We start from the raw sequence: 19,577 nt of genomic DNA, 5'->3' as shown, positions 1-19,577 counted from the left end.
CCGCCGGGGAGACTTGTGCGGGCGTGAGTTGTACATTAGTGAGCGCGCATGCAAAGTGTGTTGGCGAGCACGTAGCGAGCGTTGCCAGTAGACGCTACCATCGATGACAATTATATTAAAGTATCTATCGAAGATGTTGTTGCGGATGTATAGTCCGCCATGTGGCGCAAGGAGGATTCCGGTCTGTGGCATCTGTGGCGCAGACCACGCGCGGATCTGCGCGTCGGGGCGATTTAGACTTTGATGTTTGTTTACAGCAGGCACGACCCACAACCACGACTTCTACGACTGAACGACCAGGGTGATACTGACATAGCATGAAGCGCACAAGGTAGACTAGAAGTCACCTCACTCTACACCTCCACCCCACAACATGCGCATCAACGAGCTGGTCATCGATGGCTTCAAGTCATACGCTGTGCGCACCGTCATCTCTGGCTGGGACCCGACTTTCAATGCGATCACAGGCCTGAACGGATCCGGGAAATCCAACATCCTCGACGCGATATGTTTCTGCTTGGGAATTGGACGATTCGAGCTGCTGCGTGCCTCTGGCGGTGCCAGCGACCTGATCTACAAGCGTGGACAGGCTGGCATTACCAAGGCGTCGGTCACACTGGTCTTCGACAACAGTGACAAGCCCAAGTCACCCATTGGCTTTGAGGATTATGCCAGCATCAGCGTTACGCGACAGATTGTGCTCGGCGGGACGAGCAAATACCTGATCAATGGCCATCGCGCRCAGCAACAGACGGTGCAGAATCTGTTCCAGAGCGTGCAGCTCAATATCAACAATCCCAACTTCCTCATTATGCAGGGAAAGATTACCAAAGTGCTGAACATGAAGAGTCAGGAGATTCTGGGTATGGTGGAGGAGGCTGCAGGTACACGGATGTTTGAGGACAGGCGCGAGAAGGCGCTGCGGACGATGAACAAGAAGCAGGCCAAGGTCGAGGAACTGGAGGGCCTGCTAAAGGAAGAGATTGAGCCGAAGCTGGACAAGCTGCGGAATGAGAAGCGGGCGTTTCTCGAGTTTCAATCTACACAGAGCGATCTGGAGCGATTGACAAAACTGGTGGTTGCTTACGATTACGTCAAGTCGAAGCAGAAGATGGAACAGAGTGCACAGGACCTCGCAGCGAAGAAAGAGCGTGCTACACATTTGGAGGAGAACGCCGAGAAGCTACAGCGTGAGATTGTTGTGTTGGAGGAAGATGCGAAGAAGGTTCGTGCAGCGCGCGACAAGGAGTTGAGGAAAGGCGGCAGGTTTGCCGAGCTAGAGGCTGCGGTGAAGACATACTCTGAGGACGTTGTGCGGCTAGATACCAAGGTGGAGATTGCAAATGCTTCGGTCAAAGAAGAGCAGGAACGTCTGCAAAAGGCCCAGGCTGCAGTGAAAGAGCTGGAGAAGCAACTGAAGCAGAAGACAGCTGCACATGAGAAGCTGCAGACGCAATTCGAGCAGTCCAACAAGGAGCTGGAGGAGCAGAAAGCTGAGGTCGAGAAGAAAGAAGAGCTACTCCAAACCCTGCAAACTGGAATCTCCTCAAACGCAGGTTCCGATGGTGGATATGCTGGTCAATTGACCGCCGCGAGAGATGGCGCTAGTAAGGCAGGAACTGAAATTGAACAATCGAAGCTGAAGATCTCCCATCTGGAATCCCGCATCAAAGAGGACGAACCGCGAGCAAAGAAGGCCGAAAAGGAAAATGATGGACTTCTCAAAGATCTGGAGTCATTGCGATCTCAAGCCACAAAATTACAAAACGAGCTGGAGAAGCTGGGCTTCCAACCCGGCAAGGAAGAGGAGCAGTCCGCGGAAAAGTCTCAGCTTGAGAAGAGGATCCGGGCATTGCAAAGCGAGGCGGATGGGCTAAGAAGACAAGTCTCGGGCCTTGATTTCTCCTATTCCGATCCCACTCCCGACTTCGACAGACGGCGAGTGAAGGGTTTGGTGGCACAGCTCTTCCAACTACCAGAGAGCTCGACTGAAGCGTCAACGGCGCTTGAAATCTGTGCTGGTGGTAGACTTTACAACGTTGTCGTTGACAGCGCAAAGACATCGTCACTTCTAATCGACCACGGAAAGCTCAGACGACGAGTCACAATTGTCCCGCTTGACAAGATCGATTCCTACCGTGCCCCTGCGGACAGAGTCAACAACGCTCAAAAGCTTGCCCCAGGCAAGGTTCATCTCGCACTCAGTCTGATCGGATATGCGCATGAGATTGAAAAAGCAATGGAGTTTGTCTTTGGAAGCACACTCGTCTGTGCAGATGCTTCGACCGCGAAAAAGGTCACGTTCGACCCGTCTGTGCGACTGAAGAGTGTCACGGTCGAAGGCGACGTTTACGACCCGAGCGGCACGCTTTCCGGAGGTTCAGCAGCGCAGGGTAGTGGCGTCCTCCTCAAGCTCCAGAAGCTCAATGCCATTACACAAGAACTGGAAAGGGAACAAGCAAAGCTCGACGTCCTGGAGCAGGCCATGGCAAGAGATGCACAGAAGCTGAGTAGCGCGAGGAAGTACAAGCAGGCACTCGACCTCAAAACACATGAGATCCAACTCGCAGAAGGACAAATAGCGAGCAACTCGAGCAGCAGCATCATTGCATCCGTCATGGAAATGAAGACCACAATTTCGGCTCTCAAGGATGTCATTGTCGATGCCACTTCACGMAAGAAGGATGCCGAGCAAGAAGTCAAGCGTGTCGAGAAGGACATGAAAGATTTCTCCTCAAATAAGGGTGCCAAGCTTGATCAACTTCAAGCTGAGGTTGAGAAGCTGAAAAAGGCATTGGCGAAGACACAAGGRGCCATCAAGCCGTTGCAACAAGAAGTTAGAGAGGCTAGCATCGAAGCCGAGCAGRGTGGTAGTGATCTCGCGTCTGCTCAAGAAGAGCTGCACGATGCTGAAATCACGCTCAAGGGGAACCAGGAAGAGATGCAGGGTCATCAATCGGAGCAGGCTAAAGCGCAAGAGGCACACGACGAGGCCGAAGCCGAGCTGAATGATGAACGTAAGAAGCTCAGCAGCTTTGACGATGAGATTGCAGATCTTGACAAGGCATCCAAGCGCAAAGTGCAGCAAATCTCCGACGAGAAGATTGATGCGCAGAAACTCGGCCATGCCATTGATAACTTCGCCAAAGCGCAACACGCCGCTAGTGCAGCAGTAACGAATCTTGAAAAAGAGCACGACTGGATTCTTGAGGAGCACAACTCGTTTGGCAGAGCGGGCACGCCTTACGACTGGAGCGGAACGAACATGGGCGAAGCCAAGGGTAACCTCAAATTGATCTCTGAGCGCTTCCAGGGGATGAAGAAGAAGATCAACCCGGCCGTCATGGCTACCATCGACAGCGTCGAGAAGAAAGAGTCCGCATTGAAGAACATGAWGCGGACGGTCATCAAAGATAAGAAGAAGATTGAAGATACGATTACGAGTCTGGATGAATACAAGAAAGCCGCACTGGAGAAAACTTGGTCGCAAGTCAACAAGGATTTCGGATTGATCTTCAATGATCTCCTACCGGGAAATACCGCGAAGTTGGATCCACCTGAAGGCAAGACCATTAGTGATGGTCTCGAAGTGAAAGTCTGTCTTGGGAAAGTATGGAAGAGCAGCTTGACGGAACTGAGTGGTGGACAGAGGTACGTAAATTCTCTTCCCTGGTTTGGCACGAGGGGTTTACTGACCGTTTCGCAGATCTCTCATCGCACTCTCCCTGATTCTTTCACTCTTACAATACTCCCCAGCACCGATGTACATTCTCGATGAGGTTGATGCGGCGTTGGATTTGTCTCATACGCAAAACATCGGACGATTGATCCGGACAAGATTCAAGGGGAGTCAATTCATTGTGGTTAGTTTGAAAGATGGCATGTTTGGGAATGCCAATCGGATTTTCCGAACGAGGTTTATGGACGGGACTAGTGTTGTTCAGGCGTTGACTCCAGGAGATATGAAATGATTATGCTCTTATTCGTGGGGGAGTTCAACTAGGAGGGGAGGGATATCTAGGATGGTTGTATACTTGGCTTGGCGTTGGGCACGTTAGGTGCGAAGTCCTCTCGCTGGTTGTTCGACATCAATTTCAGATCGCATTTAACTTCGGTCGTTTCACTTCGGCGTCATGGGGATGTGAATTTCGAACCTGGACGAAAACAAAGAGAACGGGCAACACGTTGGAATCGACGGATGCGGAAATCCATTCAGAATGTTACAAAGGACAAAAGAAGTCTCGAGCGATTGTTCTTGATACCAGGCATTGGAGTGACTTACTCTTCCAATAATTTTGCCAGATCATCCGGAGAACGAACGGTGACCAGCTCTGTGAAAGCCCATAATGGAGAGTACTCAACAACGCTCGCCTTCGGTGCCCTCCGAGCATTGGACAGCCTTTTGCCGACGGGCTCACGAATACAAAAATAACTGTGCGTACCAAGCGAGCATATCTTCAGAGAGCACAGTGGCTAACTATTGGCGCAGATCCTAGTCCACTAGACGATCTAAGAGTATGGCAAAATTTCGACTACGACACGCAAGTATCGTTTCATAATAGCCTAGAAGCCTACGAGAACGCAGAAGCAGACCTCAATTTCAGGATCGCACTCATCAAAAATCTGTGTGGCTACGATAGGATAGCGCCCGACCCGAGTCAATACGATGTTTTCACGCAATATGTGGGTTTACAAGAGGATCTCCAAAGAGCCAGAGCCCATCTTCCTACGGCTACCCAGGCTGTTGAATCTTCTATCCAGGCCGCTGCAAGCGATGGATTCCTGACTGCCACACTCAGGGACACACTAGTCAACTGGATGACGCATACGAAAGCCGCTCAGCAGAATGAACTCGATGGAGAGACTGTCAACCTCCCCCGCCTCAAGGCACAATTGGCCGTCATTCGGAACAAACGGATGACTGGTGATCCGGGGAAGGATTGGGTGAAAGGTGGTGTTCTGGGAAAGGGTACTTATGGCGAGTCAGTAGTGTTTCTCAGACAGAACGCGGACGGAGTAGTGACTGATGTAGGTTTTGTTGCTCTTTATATGAGTGAGTATGCTTGTTGCTGACTGCAGGTTTGACCCACAGAGAATTGCCATCAAGACCAGCGATATTGACCCCAACGATGAGCGCTTATGGAACAGTAGTGGAACGGCGCCAACTGAGTGAGCATTCTTTGCGAGAGTATAACGATTAGACTTTAACAAGGCTGACAATTCCTCTCAGAGCCACTGCAATGGTGCAATTACAAAAATGCTCCAACTCAGAATGTATTGTCCAGATCAGAAATTGGGCAGTCGCTCATAATAGGTTCAGGCACAAGATATACATGGAGTTCTGGTAGGTTGTCTCTTGCGCACGCACGCACCAAACCTTGGAGCTAATGACAAATGGCTAGTCCGTACGGCGACCTCGCGGCCCTTTCAGATCATTACAAGCCTGTTATGGGTCTCAGGCTTGATGGCTTCGTCCCAGAGCCATTTGCTTGGTGTGTGTTGGAGAATCTGGTCAAAGCGGGCTTGCTCATGAGACAAGGAGATCTTGATCAACCGATCCAAGGCTGGGAGGGCATTGTGCACCGTGATATGAAACCCCCGAACTGTGAGTGATTTGTGCACATGGTGAAATCAGCAGCTGACGACATGTGATAGTATTCATGGCAGATAATCCGACCGACGTCTATCGAAACTATCCGATTCCAAAGGTAATGAATGTCATTTGTGACTCTGCAACGACCGCCACTCATGTTTCGGCAGCTTGGCGACTTTGGTCTTGCCGTCTTTCCAAAACCTCCTGCGACCAAGTATGCATGGAACCAACCTATCGGGTATATGGCACCGGTAAGCATATCCGCCATCACAGGAAGTTTCTCCATCTGACCAACATCAAGGAACAATGTAACTCCAGACTACTTCAACCGGGGCAAGTTTTGCCGCCTCTTACTGGTTTGCCCCTGGGTAGTCCAGAGACGGGGCTGTCGTCAAAGTCAGATGTCTGGGCCGTGGGATACGTCATGTGGTCACTTTTGACGGGAAAGGGTGTCGATCCGTCTTATCGACAAGCAATGAGTCCCAATGGCCAATTTCAGAGGGAAAGGACCCTGCAATATTCCATCGATCAGACGGCATACAGCCCGACTTTGAGAAATGCGATTGTAAGTTCACATATTACTGACCTTCGTAATGTTTCTATTTCGGAATGTGAAAGCTAACGATCCTGTCTCGTTGATGCAGTATCGCTGCTTGAGATACCAGCCAGCCGAACGACCGAATTTCCTCCAACTTCTGCACTATATAAACCTCCACACCGGCTCTCATGTCGCCAACGATCTCTCACAAGGTCTGCGACACGCAGAAGCAAATCCCACGAACGCTGGCAGGTTCCCCGTCCCTCTCGGTGTAGATAATTATGGACTTGGTGGGAAAATGGCAAATGCAGCGTGGCTGCCTCCTAACACCACAGCTCCTCCCGCACCAGGTCGAGGCACAAGACTGCCAGGTGATCCCCCAACACCGGATAACATTATGTTTGGACAGCCTGGTCGAACTTTTGGGCAAGCTCCCGTCCAAAAGGCCTCGTTGAAACGCGCATCGGCAGATGATTCGAGTGAGGGTCGAACGAGCAAGAGACTTGCAGGTCGGGAACCCAGAATGCCGGCGGTGGGATCTGACACTTCACGTCGGAGCAGTCTGGCAAAGGGTGGTGCGTCACCTAGTGGTCGGTAATCAGCGTAGAGAGACCGTCATTGGGTGTCATGGGAAATCGATTCCCAAGCCATGGCCAGTCTCATGAGGCAATGAACAAGACGTGAACCTCGAGGTTTGCGTATGACAATTGAAGAATTGGAATATCGATACAGTCGGTGTCTTGTGTTGCAATTCCCAACACCCGAAGCCCTAAGGGGTGTCTCTCAATTCCCAACACCCGAAGCCCTAAGGGATGTCTCTCAAACAAAGCTTCACSCATACATACTACACTCATGTCGCATAGGGCTATAAGCGACACGGACCTCATGAGCTATTGAGCTAATCACGCAAATTTCATTTCTATAGTCACGTGATGTTTTCTGGCAGTCAGCTTTACATAGTCCTATTCAATTTGGACATTTGGAACAGCKATGCAATCCATTTCGCAAAATTTCGGTAGCCGGGTGCTGCCCTTCTTTCTCTAGTTAGCGACTGTGAGTTGAACAAGGAGTATTGGATGTCCTAACGTCGGACCGAGGGAGAAGCTGAGATGGAAAGTTGCCGAATGGATGGGCATTTTTCGCTCTTGAATAATGAATATTAGCATCATCTCATCTTCGGATAAGAGATGCTGCACAGTAGCTCGACGCAAGAGATCAGTATGGGAATGGTCCAGATCATAGTGCCTCCGAGGTGCAACGAGTGTTTCTCGCGAGGAAATTACGAGGTATTCGGATGTTCTTAGTCGATTTTTCCTGTTCGGCTCAAGTTTCAACCACCTCGACCCCTGAAGGGCGGTTCCCCGCCAAATCCCTAGCACCTGGCGGGTTATATAGCGCATACCTTACAACCAACCAGACCGCTTGTCAAGGAGTCCAGAACGCCGAGATTTGTACAAAGACTTTCAAGACTCAACGAAATCTGGTCTGGCCAGAATTTTCCAAGCACAACATTGGCGAAACACGAGAAAGCCTGCTTGGAAAAGTGTGTGCCAAGTATGGCTTTGCCACTGTAAAAGTGGAACTCTGATGATACATCACACTCTGAGCACAGTAGCATGTGATTACTCCACGTGGTCGGGATCGACGGCAGGGACAATAGAACAATTGTCGCTTGGAGATTGGACAATTGCAAATGCGCTTCAAACTTGGCTCTGCTTTGTCCATGACAACTGCGAACTCGTGATTGATCAATCCTCACTCTTCGCATCCTGGTCGGGCGGCAATTAGTCTTGGCACGTTGATGGGACCGGCACTAGGAGCACGTTGTAGAGGGAATGATTCGATGCTTCTCCCCTATGCCGCCGCGGAGAGATTTTCTCCGCACGGATTGGTGAGTGCGAGGTAGAACTACCCTGTCTGCACATGTGCTCGCTGTCTTAATCCTGGTCGCAATTCAACATGTGGTGAACCACGAGCATTTCCCGGCCGCCTGTTCGCTGCATTTTCACCGAATGCGTCTATGCTGAGGTGCGAGATTAACGACCAGTAGTCGTACTTGCGGGTAGTTCGAGCCTGATGACAGACCGACTGCTACAATAATAACGAATAGACCGGTGTCCGCATTTAAAGACTTTCCCATGTTTGTAGTCCCAGAGTCTTCTTCCTCTTGTTTGCAACCCACWTGTCGAAAAGTTTCCTACAACTATGAGAGTCTCTCTATTAGCCCTTGCGGCAGGTCCGTTATTGGCAACGGCAGCTGATTTAACAAGTGAGAATGTTTCTGGGCAGTATTGGCTGTTCAAGCATTTGCTGATCCTTAAATGTTTGAGATAGGAAGTCCCCTGGTCCGAGCAACGACCCCTGACAACACCAACGAGGAGTACAAGACAGACTTATTCGAAGGCACCACTCTCAAGCAGCAGGAGTCATCTCTCAACAACTCTGACTTGACCTACACGCAACGTAATGGCAAGCAGTACTTCCAGCCACTTGGTGCTCAAAGAGCGGGCGAGAAGGGCCCTTTACTCCTCCAGGACGTTCATCTAATCGATACGCTGGCTACGTTCAATCGAGAACGTGTTCCGGAGAGAATCGTCCACGCTCGTGGCGCAGGTGCTCACGGATTCTTTGAGGCCACCACAGATTACGCCGAGAAGCTTTCTGCTGCCTATGTTTTCGTCAAGGGAACTCGGACCTCCGTTACCATGCGATTTTCTACTGTTGGAGGTGCTCGTGGCAGTGCTGATCAAGCAAGAGACCCTCGAGGGGTAGCGATCAAGATGCGAACAAAGCAAGGAATCCTTGACTGGGTGGTGAGTTGACATTCCATTACTGATATTGCGATAGACGACTAATGATTTTGATCAGTTCAACAACACTCCTGTCTTTTTCATCCGCGATCCCGCCAAGTTTCCTCGTTTCATCCACACGCAGAAAACGGACCCGGCTACTAATGTCCGCGACTGGAACACCTTTTGGTCATGGCCAGCTCAGTTCCCAGAGTCTCTACTGCAGTTTCTGAGGTGAGCTTGTTCACATCCACTCTAACACGTTCCATCCTAACAATCGAGTAGACTTTTCAGCGACCTCGGTACCCCTTACGGTTTCAGACATATGGATGCATGGTCCGGTCACACATACCGCCTAGTCAAACCCGATGGAAGCTGGGTCTACACCCGAGTCTATCTTTCCACCGACCAAGGCATCAAAAACTTCACCGCCGCCGAATCCGCCGCGAAAGCCGGAGACAACGATGCCTGGGCCACCAAGGAATTATTCGACACCATCGAAAGTGGCGACTACCCTTCCTGGACCGTGGGAATCGCCACAATGACCGAAGAGGAAGCCGCCAACTACCGCTACGACGTTCTGGACCTCACAAAGGACTGGCTCGGGGTGGAGTACCACGAGATTGGACGCATCCACCTCACCCAGAACCCCACCAACTACCACGCAGAAATCGAGCAAGCCCACTTCACCCCTGGGAACACCGTTCCCGGCTGGGAGCCCTCTGCAGACCCAGTTCTCCAATCCCGACTTTTCGCATACGGCGACGCGGGACGATACAGACTCGGCGTCAATGGCGATGATATCCCCGTCAACTGCCCTCACGCGAGCGTTGCGAATTTCGACCGCGATGGCCATCTCTCTCAACAAGGCAACCAGGGCTCTCGCAAGAATTTCCCTGCGGAGTTCATTGATCCGATCAATGTGATTAGCCGACCTGCTACTGAGACGGATGTTAAAATTGATGGTACTACTGTCTTTTGGCAATCGCAAATCGATGAGAATATCGACTATGAGCAACCTGCGTTGTTTTATGAGAGTTTCTCGCAACAGGATAAGGAGAATTTGTATAGCAATATCGCGGGCACTTTGGTCAATGTTGATAATAAGGAGGTGTTTGAGGGGATTATGAAGCAGTGGGGGATTGTTAGCCCTAAGTTGGCGGAGGGTATTAGTGCTGCGTATGAGAAGGCGAAGAGTGCGGCCAAGTAGTTGGACGTTTCTGCACATAAGTAGCTACTGAGTATCTGAATCGGTTGTTTTATGCTATCTTCTTCTGGTTATAAGGATGATCCATCTGATTGCTCTGAAGTATATTGTTGCCTGGTGAGAATTCTACATTCCAGAATGTGTTCGATGACCAGCCCATGGTTTAGATTTGGAGATGTGCGAGTCGTGATATTGGCCTCGATATGCTAAGAGGGGATTCCGACTACAAACTACGCAGACCACGAACTAGGAAATCAAGAGAGAAAGCTCTTCAGCTAGTTTCGTTGCCTTTATGAAGTTTGTTAACGAAATCGCCTTCGCTGCATATCAAAGCTTCAGCACATCAATTCGAGGAGACATGCGACAAACGACACGCACCCGAAGTCGAGCTGAAAGGAGAGCTGTTTTTGATACCATTATAGCCATGAGATGTGGTCGAGATTGTCGTGCTGATATGTTACAGTGTGCACTTGGAAGAACACGGAGGCAGTTTGCAATGTGCTAGATTCAGGGGAAGGCCATCATTGCACACAAGAACTTCAGAGCGTAATGCATTTACATCACTAATAATCAACTCTATTCTATCCCAGAATTCCCCAAACTCTCTTCCCAATCAATACCAGAAAGATCATCCCCAACTCATCCATCATTGCCGCAACTTGATTTGAATCTCCGCCTCTTCAGACGGGACAGATTGGCCCGCAAAATTGAAATTCGGAGGTCTGCCCCCGGGAACCCTGATATCAAAGTTGATAATGATATGTGCGAGCATCAACTTGATTTCTTGACTAGCGAAGAATCGTCCTGGGCACGCATGCCTCCCGAGACCAAATTGGAGGAAATCCGGCCCAATAGCGGTCAAATTCTGATTCTTCYGCTCAAGCACTTTCGACAAATCTTTCTTCGCGCCCTGATTCTGTTCGCGAGGGGCGGAAAATCGAAAGCCGTCCCATGTGTCGTGCTTCTCGGGGTAGAAAGCTGGGTCTCGTTGGATGGAATAGTTGGGGAAAGCAATCATGACGCCGTGGGGAATATGCGTACCATCGGCGAGAGTAATGCCGGAAGAAGGTCGAACCTATGATGAGCTGATGTGAGTATGAAAGATGACGGCAGTTTTGGATGGATTTGACTCACCACTCGTCGGAATCCGAAATCTGTCAGGGTGGATATGCGCATCGTCTCACGGATGACGGAGTCTACGCGGACGAGCTGGTTGACGGCATCCTTGGACCACTGGCCGTGGTGCTCCGCAAAGACTCTCTCGCATTCTTCTCGTAGGCCTGCAATAAATGTCTCTGAATCGGGATGGCTGTATAGATCAAGGATGGTATTCGTTATGACCATGCTTGTTGTGTGGATGGCAACCATGTTGAGGAAGAGCAACTGTCGCACGACCAAGTCCATGTTCATCTTCTTCGGGGTGATGTCTCCGCGAGCGACTAGATCCTCTAGCAACCATTGAAGCGCATCGTTTGGTGCTTCCCAGTTGTTCTTCAACGCCTGGTCTGGATTCAGTATGTTGTGTACCCTTTCCCGAATAACAGGGACACAGATGCGCTTGGCGATTGCCCGATTCTTCGTGACTGGATATGCAGCAAACGGTCCTACAATAGGATGCATCCACGGAGGGAATACGCTGAGTTTGAACCCGGTCCCGAACACTCCAACCGCGTGCTCCCGGGTAGCATCGAGGAATTTGGGGTTGCGACACAACTCAGTTCCACAAAAGACTCTGTTCGCGGCCCGGCTAACAATCTCCATGCTCGATCCAAATACCTTGACCGACTTCCACTCGAACTGGGGATCCCAAGTTTGCTCCATTCCTAGTACTAGCTCTTCATGTACGTCGGCGGTCAGCGTAGGAAGTCGACGGGTGAGTTGCCTTCGGACTATGTCGGTGTGAGGTCCAGTTACGACATCTTCTCCGACAGTGTACTTGGGCTGGAAACTTTCGGCATTGCCCTCATGAGGTTCGAGCTGTTCATCCGGCAGTGCCATGACTTCCTGAATCTTTTGGACGGGTAGCATGATTAATGGATCGTGGAAAAACTGAGGCAGGGCCCAAATCTTTCCATTCTTCGAGAACTAACGACAGGTTAGTCGGATCAGTTCGCCGAGTGGGTGCATATAGATGCCAGTACCTCGTTGTAGCCTTCAACTAGCATGACTTGGGTCTTGGTGAGAGAGGCAATGCCTGCACGGAACCGGGCGAACCATTGCTTCTGTAGTCCTGCCCACGATTGTGAGTCGAAGTATCTGGCCTTTGGTGAGTTGGAGAAGAATGGAAGGATGAAAGCAGCCACGCCGAAGACAATTGCGACGCTTAGAGTAGCAGTGGAAAGATTCTCGGAAGTGAGCAGCATGTTTGCAGGTTTGGAAGAAGCTTAGATCGGCCCATCTCATGCAAAGGCAGCCCTTTTGTACTCGGATTGCCATGGGTATGCATGGGTGCATGTTGGCACATGTTGGCACATGTCATTGCTCGTTCAATTCGTACTCGAGGATTGTCGCCAGCCATATCCGTTCGCGGTATTTTCATAACTTGACTGTACAGCATCTCTCCGCACCGGCGGCTGTCCAAACCAGCTAACAGAGGCCTCTCGTCAGCAGTGAGTCAACTTTCTCAACACCGCAGCGAGAGTATGCCTTTTTTATGTTGGCCATCAGGACAAACTCCCGATGCGAGAAGACGCTATATGTGTCGTACGAGTGTGTCGATTGGGTGTGCACATTATGTGTATGCATAGCTTGCACAATTCGGATTCAAGGAATCACCGACAGTCACATATCCTCGTCCCTACCTCTGTTGATCCATCCCGCAAGATTTTACTAGGACCGGCAAGCGTTCGTAAGTTGTAAACACTCATCATACAAAACCGCAACGCACAAGTTGGTATATTGCGGTGCAGGGCCAATAACAAAGATGAACATTTGCTGATGTAAGTCGCCCTTGCTCCTTTGTAGCCGGAACGGAGCTTCTCAGCTAAGGTACACTTTATGGTGATGGAGAACCGTCGACATCGCATGCGTGGGAGGGGTGAAATTGGAGTCCAAACCGAGTGTAGGGTCTTGTAGATCCGATTTGACTCCCTCACAAAGCGCGTGAGCTGTTCATGAAGGGCAAGATGGCAGCTTGCGGGTGTAAATGGTGTGTTGCTAGCGTCTTTGATCATTAAAACTTGGCGTTTGTGGGATGATTGGAAAGATGCAATCCCTAGGATGCTGGGCAGACGTGTTTGAAAGTTCAACTTAGAGTGCAACGCTAGTATACGAGGCTATACGAGTCTAGCTTGGGAGGGGAGGTGCATCTTCACTCCGGACTCCGTACATACCTAAGTTAAGGCGCAGCGCATCAGCTTCACGTGTCCAACCGGCATTAATTATCATTGTTGAGTGAATGGATTGCAAGTGCGAGTTCCTCTCGTCTGGAACGAGCGAGGATACCGCTGAGCTGCACGTGACTCTGGCCGCGCAATCCGCTCCGATGCGGTGAGGCGCCACAGTCCTCGCTTGTCTCGCTTCTTATCACAACACCCGACCCTGCTAACTTATCTTTTCCGTCCACGAGGGCGATTCGCTGTTGCCGTCTTCTAGAAGGATGCTGTACATCTGGCATTTGCTGGGCGGCGCTTGCGGCTCCTCTGCTGCAAGGCGTGCTGCATGGTCGCGACTCGGGACCTCAATCCAAGCATACCTACAGTACATGCCGACGACATGCGTGCTGGATGGATTCTGGACGCCGCTTCGTACGGACTGGACTTGAAGCGGCTGTTTTCATCCGCACTGGATCGGGCAATGCAAGTACCGTTTCTCTCAAGCCCAGAGGTCCGCTTGTTTTGTGACAGGATCACGATGTATGCAGTTCCCGCAACATCTGGGATCCACTTTGGTCAGTTGCCCAATCTGCTTCAACTTGCCATTGGTCCCGCTCTTTCCACCACTATCTCCTCCTCTGCTAAACGATGTGCCTGCCACGCGTGCGGCCGCTCCTGCTGTAAATCTGGCTCCACCTACAGACGGAGAATCATCCGAAAGCCGACTGTTCTCCTGTGTCGCAAGCATATCTTTGACATTCCTTCCACCTGTCCCGACTGGGTCTCCAAGTTGCGGGATCAGCATATCTAGTGGCGCCTGTCTTCCAAATTCTGAGCCCGACTCGAGTGCTTATGCTGAGGATGGTGGAGTGTTCAATCTGCTCGTGATTGCTCGAGAACGAGCTGTATCTGTCTGTAGACTCTACGTCGTCGGAGAGGATCTGATTTGGATCCTTCCCGAGGCATCCCTGCACCCAGACGGCTTCGCCTATGCTAGACATTTGAGGATTCGAGGGATCGAGCGCGGAGGATTCACAGCGGCTCAAACCTTGCAGACAAATTTCACAGACTAGACCTTACAGGCCGCGAGACGAAGTCAGAACCTTCCTACTCGAGTAAAAGTGCCAACCGGGATCTGCGGAGATCGGTGGCATGCTTGTGATGAAGGCTCGTACAGGCGTGACCATGGCAGTCTTGACGGAGGTAGGCACGTTGGTAAGATGCATACAACCAGAAGACTCGTACGCATTGAACTGTGGAATAACCAAGCTGACAAAACATCTGCTGGATCAACTGCCTTGACACTCTTCAGTGTCTTACGCACAATCCTCCTGCCTTTCACTGCCCTATCACAGAGCCGTTGTCCCTGTTCTATCCGTCTGCAAAGCCGAGCATCGACTATCTTCTACCGACGGTGCACTGCCGTTCCTGGTAGTTTGCACCTATCATGCGCGCAAAACGGAAGGTCACATCCTTTGGTGCCGCCGACATTCGCGACACCAATACAGCGCGTTCATTCAACAATCAAGAGATCTTGGAGCACCTTGGAAACGAAGAGAAAGATCGACTGCGCATTGCAGGGCAGCAGATTTCACCTTCTAGAAGCTGTCAGCCTGCCGAAGATGCACCACCAGGGTAGAGTGCGTTGGCGCAAAAAACGTCGGCAACAGGTACGATAAGGCCGCTATGCTGCGAATGGCAGGTGAGTCAAGACGACCACATCGTTTGGAGCTGTGATTGACCGCCGCTCTCTCAAGCGCCAAGAATATCTGAAGAGCTAGACCGCTTTGGTTACGGATGGCTTTCTTACCAGCTGCCGAATGCGGAGCCTAAGGAGGTGGATCAAGTCTTGGTGTATGGCTGCCAAGTTTTTTCTTTGGATCAGGCGAGCAGCGAGACGCAGTGAGAGCTGTACCTGMTGCAAGATTCTTCATCCAAGTCGTAGGTCGGATATCTTTCCAGCTCCTTGGCAACTGCTTCAACGTCGGACGTTTTTGCAACCCACCTCTTCGGAACCGCTTATCCTTGCCCGACCACCAACATACTGTCCTCGTGGTGCCATGCGAGGAGGGTAAATGTAACCGTATCTAGCAGGTAGTTTGCTCCGTTGCGACTACAGCTTCACCTCCGTAGATTGCACAATAGCAATCACGCCAATCATGCAGGACACTACGCGATCAGCTATCTCAACTCAGCCGTGGGTGAACGTGTGAACAGAAGGTAGCGCCCTTCGCCAACACATGCGACGAGCTCGAAGACCGTTATATAACAAGCCATCTTCCCCAGCTCAATCATCCATCACCAGCCCGCCAATACATCATACAGCTTCCAACAAAACGAATATACTTTTGCATCCTCCGACTACACTCTCCAAGTCAACATGCGGGCCACACTCAACTTCATCTTGGCTCTGCCGCTTGTATTGGCCCTTCCTACCATCGACAGGAGACAGGATGCTGGCGTCCAACGTATCGCCGACTCCTGGATTGTTGAGCTGGAAGACGATGCAGACCTCGCCGCGACATTGAAAAAGGTCTCAGAAGAGACTGGAGTTGAGGCTAAGAGTAAATACACCATTGGTGGCTTCCAGGGTTTCGCATTTGATGGCGATGATTCCGTTGTTGATGCTCTCGCCGAGATGGGCGCTCTCAAGCGCATCGAAGCTGATGTTGTTGTCGAGGTGAGTCTTATAAAATCAGACCATATCGGCATATCGAGATGATAATCGCGAAAGGTATTGGATCTCTGGACTGACATAGAGTAGGCTTACGCTCCGGTTGTTGACAAACGCGCACTCGTAACTCAGAGTCCTTCAACATGGGGCACTGCTCGTATTTCTAGCCGTACTCCCGGCGGTAGCAGCTACGTTTATGACAACACTGCCGGGGCTGGTACCCGTATCTATGTCATTGATACTGTGAGTGGCATTGTGGTCGACTCTTCAGGCGAGTGAAACTGACATGGTCATGCAGGGCATCAACTCCGCACACCAAGATTTCGGCGGTCGAGCGTGAGTAAGCCCCTTGATGTCAAATACCTTTGCTGACCGCCATATAGTATTCAGGGAGCCAACTTCGTGACCGGCGAGTCCATTACAGACGGCAACGGCCACGGTACTCATTGCTCTGGTACTGCTGCTGGCACGACTTACGGTGTGGTAAGTATATCCACAACTACTACATGGTACAGTACTGACTTCTCTCAGGCCAAGCGTGCTACTGTCGTCGGTGTCAAGGTCCTTGGTAACGCAGGCAGTGGATCTCTGTCTGGGATTTTGAATGGCATCAACTGGGCCTTGAGCAACGCGCGCAGCACCGTCGGTATCAGCCGTGCTGTTCTGTCCCTATCTCTCGGCTCTCCATTCTCTCAGTCCTCCAACAATGCCGTCGCGCAAGCCGTCGCGGCCGGTGCGTTTGTCACTGTGGCTGCTGGCAACAACAACGCCAATGCCGCCAACTACAGTCCTGCTTCTGAGCCATCAGCTTGCACCGTTGGTGCCACTGACATCAACGACAACCGCTCGTCATTCTCCAACTACGGATCTCTTGTCGACATCTTCGCTCCAGGCACTAGCATCCAGGTACGCATTTGTAGCTGTTCTGAATGCGATCCATCTACACATTGGCTAATACCTGACAGTCCACCTGGATCGGCTCGACTACCGCTGTCAACACCATCTCTGGGACCTCCATGGCTACACCTGTAAGATCTTTCAAGACTCTCCAGCCGGACTATATGCTGACATCTCCTAGCACATTGCTGGTCTTGCTGCTTACCTCATCGGCCTTGAGGGAACTCGTTCCCCAGCTGCCCTCTGTCAGCGCATCAAGGACCTTGCGGTCAAGAACGTCATCGCGAATGTGGGCTCAGGATCCCCCAACGCACTTGCGTACAACGGCAATGGCCGTTAAATTTTTCTAATGAATTTATGATGACGAAGATGCAATCATCGGGTATGATTGATGATGAATCATGAACAGCGTTTGCTTCGAAGAAGAGAGAAGAAAGAAGGACATTGGGAGGGGAAGATGAGGCCATGCTTTGGTGGAGGACAACTACAAAATTAGAGAGAGTCGTTTTGGTCTGCGTTAGAAGAGCACGTTCCCATTCTAGAAGCTAGGTACCTTTTTGTGCGCGGAATTCTATCCTCAGGGTCCCAGGGGGCATCCACATTACTGCCTTGTTTCACTGCACAATATTGGTTGATCGAACAGAACCATCGATGTCCCACACTTCATCCACCGAGCCAGATCCTCTCCAGCAATCGATGTAACATTATTGGAGGATCTACAACCGTTCAGTCAGTTTCACCCTGCCCATGGCAAACGCTCGAATTGTACCAAACTTTTCCAATCCGAATCAGGAAATTTTCAAAGATCATCAGACACCACATGCTCATCCATTGTAGAACACCCTCCATATCTAAACTACATCGAGCTATCCCAGAGATTGGGAAGCTTTCTGGCGGAAAACCCATCCCGATTGTGGAAAACATGTTTCGAAATCAGTCTACTCTTCCTTCAACCACATTGCCAACATGTACACGTCAGAGCACCTGTGTATCACAATCCCACGCAAAGGTCTCCGATACTTGAATAAGGAAGCTGGACCCCAGGTCCTAGATTTCGAAGAAACACTCTTCCCATCGCCGAGCAGCGAGAGAGAGACGAAATTGCCGACCAGCCAGCCATTCATCAATTACCAAATCGAACAAAAGCTCCCTGAAAATAAAAAACAATGTCCGTCGAAATCACCCTCTCAATCCCCCTCTCAAGTTTCCAAGATCTCCAATCCGGCCTCGCACCAGAAAACAATCCAGAAATCCTCCGAGCTCTCCGAAAAGCAATCCAAATGACGACGTCCAGCGATTTAATCCGCAATCCCTGCGCTGCTCCTCCGCTAGGCAGAGATGTTCCAGCGCCTTCCAAAAAAGTCACATATACAAAAGTGACCCGATTCCGAAAACCTGATGATGATCCTCGCGTTGTTGGGGTGTTGTTGAGGGTGGAAGGGAGTGTGGATAGTAAGAAATATCGATTGGATTGTTGGACTAAGATGAGTTCTTTGAGAGCTGCACTTTCGAGGACCAATGGGGTTGATGTTAAGGATTTTTCTTTGTGGTATCAGGGGGTTAAAGTTAGGGATTGTGATACGGCGGAGACGGTATGTGGTTCCTTACTTCTTTTTTTTTTTTACAAAATTGAATGTTTGCTGATTTTGATTTGTAGCTTGGGATGAGGGCGCAGGATTCAATAGTTATGAAGAAAGTTACGAGGCCGAAGTGAATTGTTGATCTATGAAATTGATCTGGAGGGATGGAAACGATATATAAAACCTTCTATAGCGAATGCAAGACTCATTGGTGCTTGGATTGAGACGATTGATTTAATTCCCGGTTCCATCTTCTGGAACAGTACGGTTGATACGACTTATATCATCAATGCGAGCGGAAGCATGTCTTTAGCGGCCATTCATCGTAATACCTAGCATGAGAAGTCCTTATAATAGCCGAACGAGCAGCAAAAGTGAATTGAATTGAGTTGATGGCTTGCCTATCTAATGAGTGAGTGGGAACCTCTATATACACCCACTAGCTCAAATACAAAAAGGTCCCATATTACAAATAAAGTAAGTGAATCCTCCCAAGTGAATGTTCTCGAATATTCAACAAAAAACAGGTCCACATTCCCTCTATTCTGCACATCCCCCAGAACACCATCGTCCACTTCTTTGAGCTTCGGCAAAACTTGCACAACCCTTTCCAACATCGCCTTAGGGATCATACATACCACACTTTCCCTCTCATCCGCGCAAGGAATGTCTCCAAGCTGGAGTTCCACTGAACGAAATTTTACAGGGCACATCAATCGCCCACGGCTTGGCTTGTTAACTCGTACGCACAGAAGAGAGACCTCTCGAGCAGACTTTGAAATTCCCACCTTTATACATTCCGCCATAAGTAACGACATCTCGGGCTCCTCCAGCTATGACAGCAACAACAATGTCTCCCAGGACAGCAACTATCTGCTCTGCCGCTTTTTGCTTGTTTACGACCAAGTCTGACGAAGGCGCTAGTGAATATAGCATGTAAACTAGCGAGACCTAAAGGACACAGTCGAAGGAGTTCGGCGGGTCA

General features: G+C 50.4%; 5 protein-coding genes; 4 read left to right on the top strand and 1 right to left on the bottom strand.

Annotated features, from left to right (window-relative positions):
- Positions 1–373: 373 nt before the first annotated feature.
- RCC_03646 (probable nuclear condensin complex subunit Smc2) lies at positions 374–3,971 on the top strand (the record flags this gene model as incomplete). XM_023768933.1 has 2 exons in its annotated part: positions 374–3,651; positions 3,707–3,971. 2 exons carry the CDS (start codon positions 374–376, stop codon positions 3,969–3,971), a joined length of 3,543 nt encoding a protein of 1,180 aa, XP_023624701.1.
- Positions 3,972–4,346: 375 nt separating this feature from the next.
- RCC_03645 (uncharacterized protein) lies at positions 4,347–6,729 on the top strand (the record flags this gene model as incomplete). XM_023768932.1 has 9 exons in its annotated part: positions 4,347–4,434; positions 4,490–5,028; positions 5,093–5,169; positions 5,231–5,344; positions 5,403–5,605; positions 5,656–5,708; positions 5,761–5,844; positions 5,895–6,158; positions 6,238–6,729. The coding sequence occupies 9 exons, from the start codon at positions 4,347–4,349 to the stop codon at positions 6,727–6,729; spliced, it is 1,914 nt and encodes a 637-aa protein (XP_023624700.1).
- A 1,607-nt stretch (positions 6,730–8,336) lies between these two features.
- RCC_03644 (related to catalase) lies at positions 8,337–10,130 on the top strand (the record flags this gene model as incomplete). XM_023768931.1 has 4 exons in its annotated part: positions 8,337–8,400; positions 8,466–8,944; positions 9,000–9,154; positions 9,206–10,130. The coding sequence occupies 4 exons, from the start codon at positions 8,337–8,339 to the stop codon at positions 10,128–10,130; spliced, it is 1,623 nt and encodes a 540-aa protein (XP_023624699.1).
- A 643-nt stretch (positions 10,131–10,773) lies between these two features.
- RCC_03643 (uncharacterized protein) lies at positions 10,774–12,490 on the bottom strand (the record flags this gene model as incomplete). XM_023768930.1 has 3 exons in its annotated part: positions 10,774–11,202; positions 11,262–12,212; positions 12,269–12,490. 3 exons carry the CDS (start codon positions 12,488–12,490, stop codon positions 10,774–10,776), a joined length of 1,602 nt encoding a protein of 533 aa, XP_023624698.1.
- A 3,331-nt stretch (positions 12,491–15,821) lies between these two features.
- Positions 15,822–17,352, top strand: RCC_03642 (related to Cuticle-degrading protease; the record flags this gene model as incomplete). XM_023768929.1 has 7 exons in its annotated part: positions 15,822–16,121; positions 16,206–16,358; positions 16,414–16,451; positions 16,499–16,598; positions 16,647–17,021; positions 17,081–17,143; positions 17,194–17,352. 7 exons carry the CDS (start codon positions 15,822–15,824, stop codon positions 17,350–17,352), a joined length of 1,188 nt encoding a protein of 395 aa, XP_023624697.1.
- Between the last annotated feature and the right edge of the window lie 2,225 nt (positions 17,353–19,577).

This window comes from Ramularia collo-cygni (genome assembly GCF_900074925.1).
Source record: "Ramularia collo-cygni strain URUG2 genome assembly, contig: RCC_scaffold04, whole genome shotgun sequence".
Classification (NCBI taxonomy): domain Eukaryota; kingdom Fungi; phylum Ascomycota; class Dothideomycetes; order Mycosphaerellales; family Mycosphaerellaceae; genus Ramularia; species Ramularia collo-cygni.
This window is presented reverse-complemented; position numbering and strand designations above follow the sequence as displayed.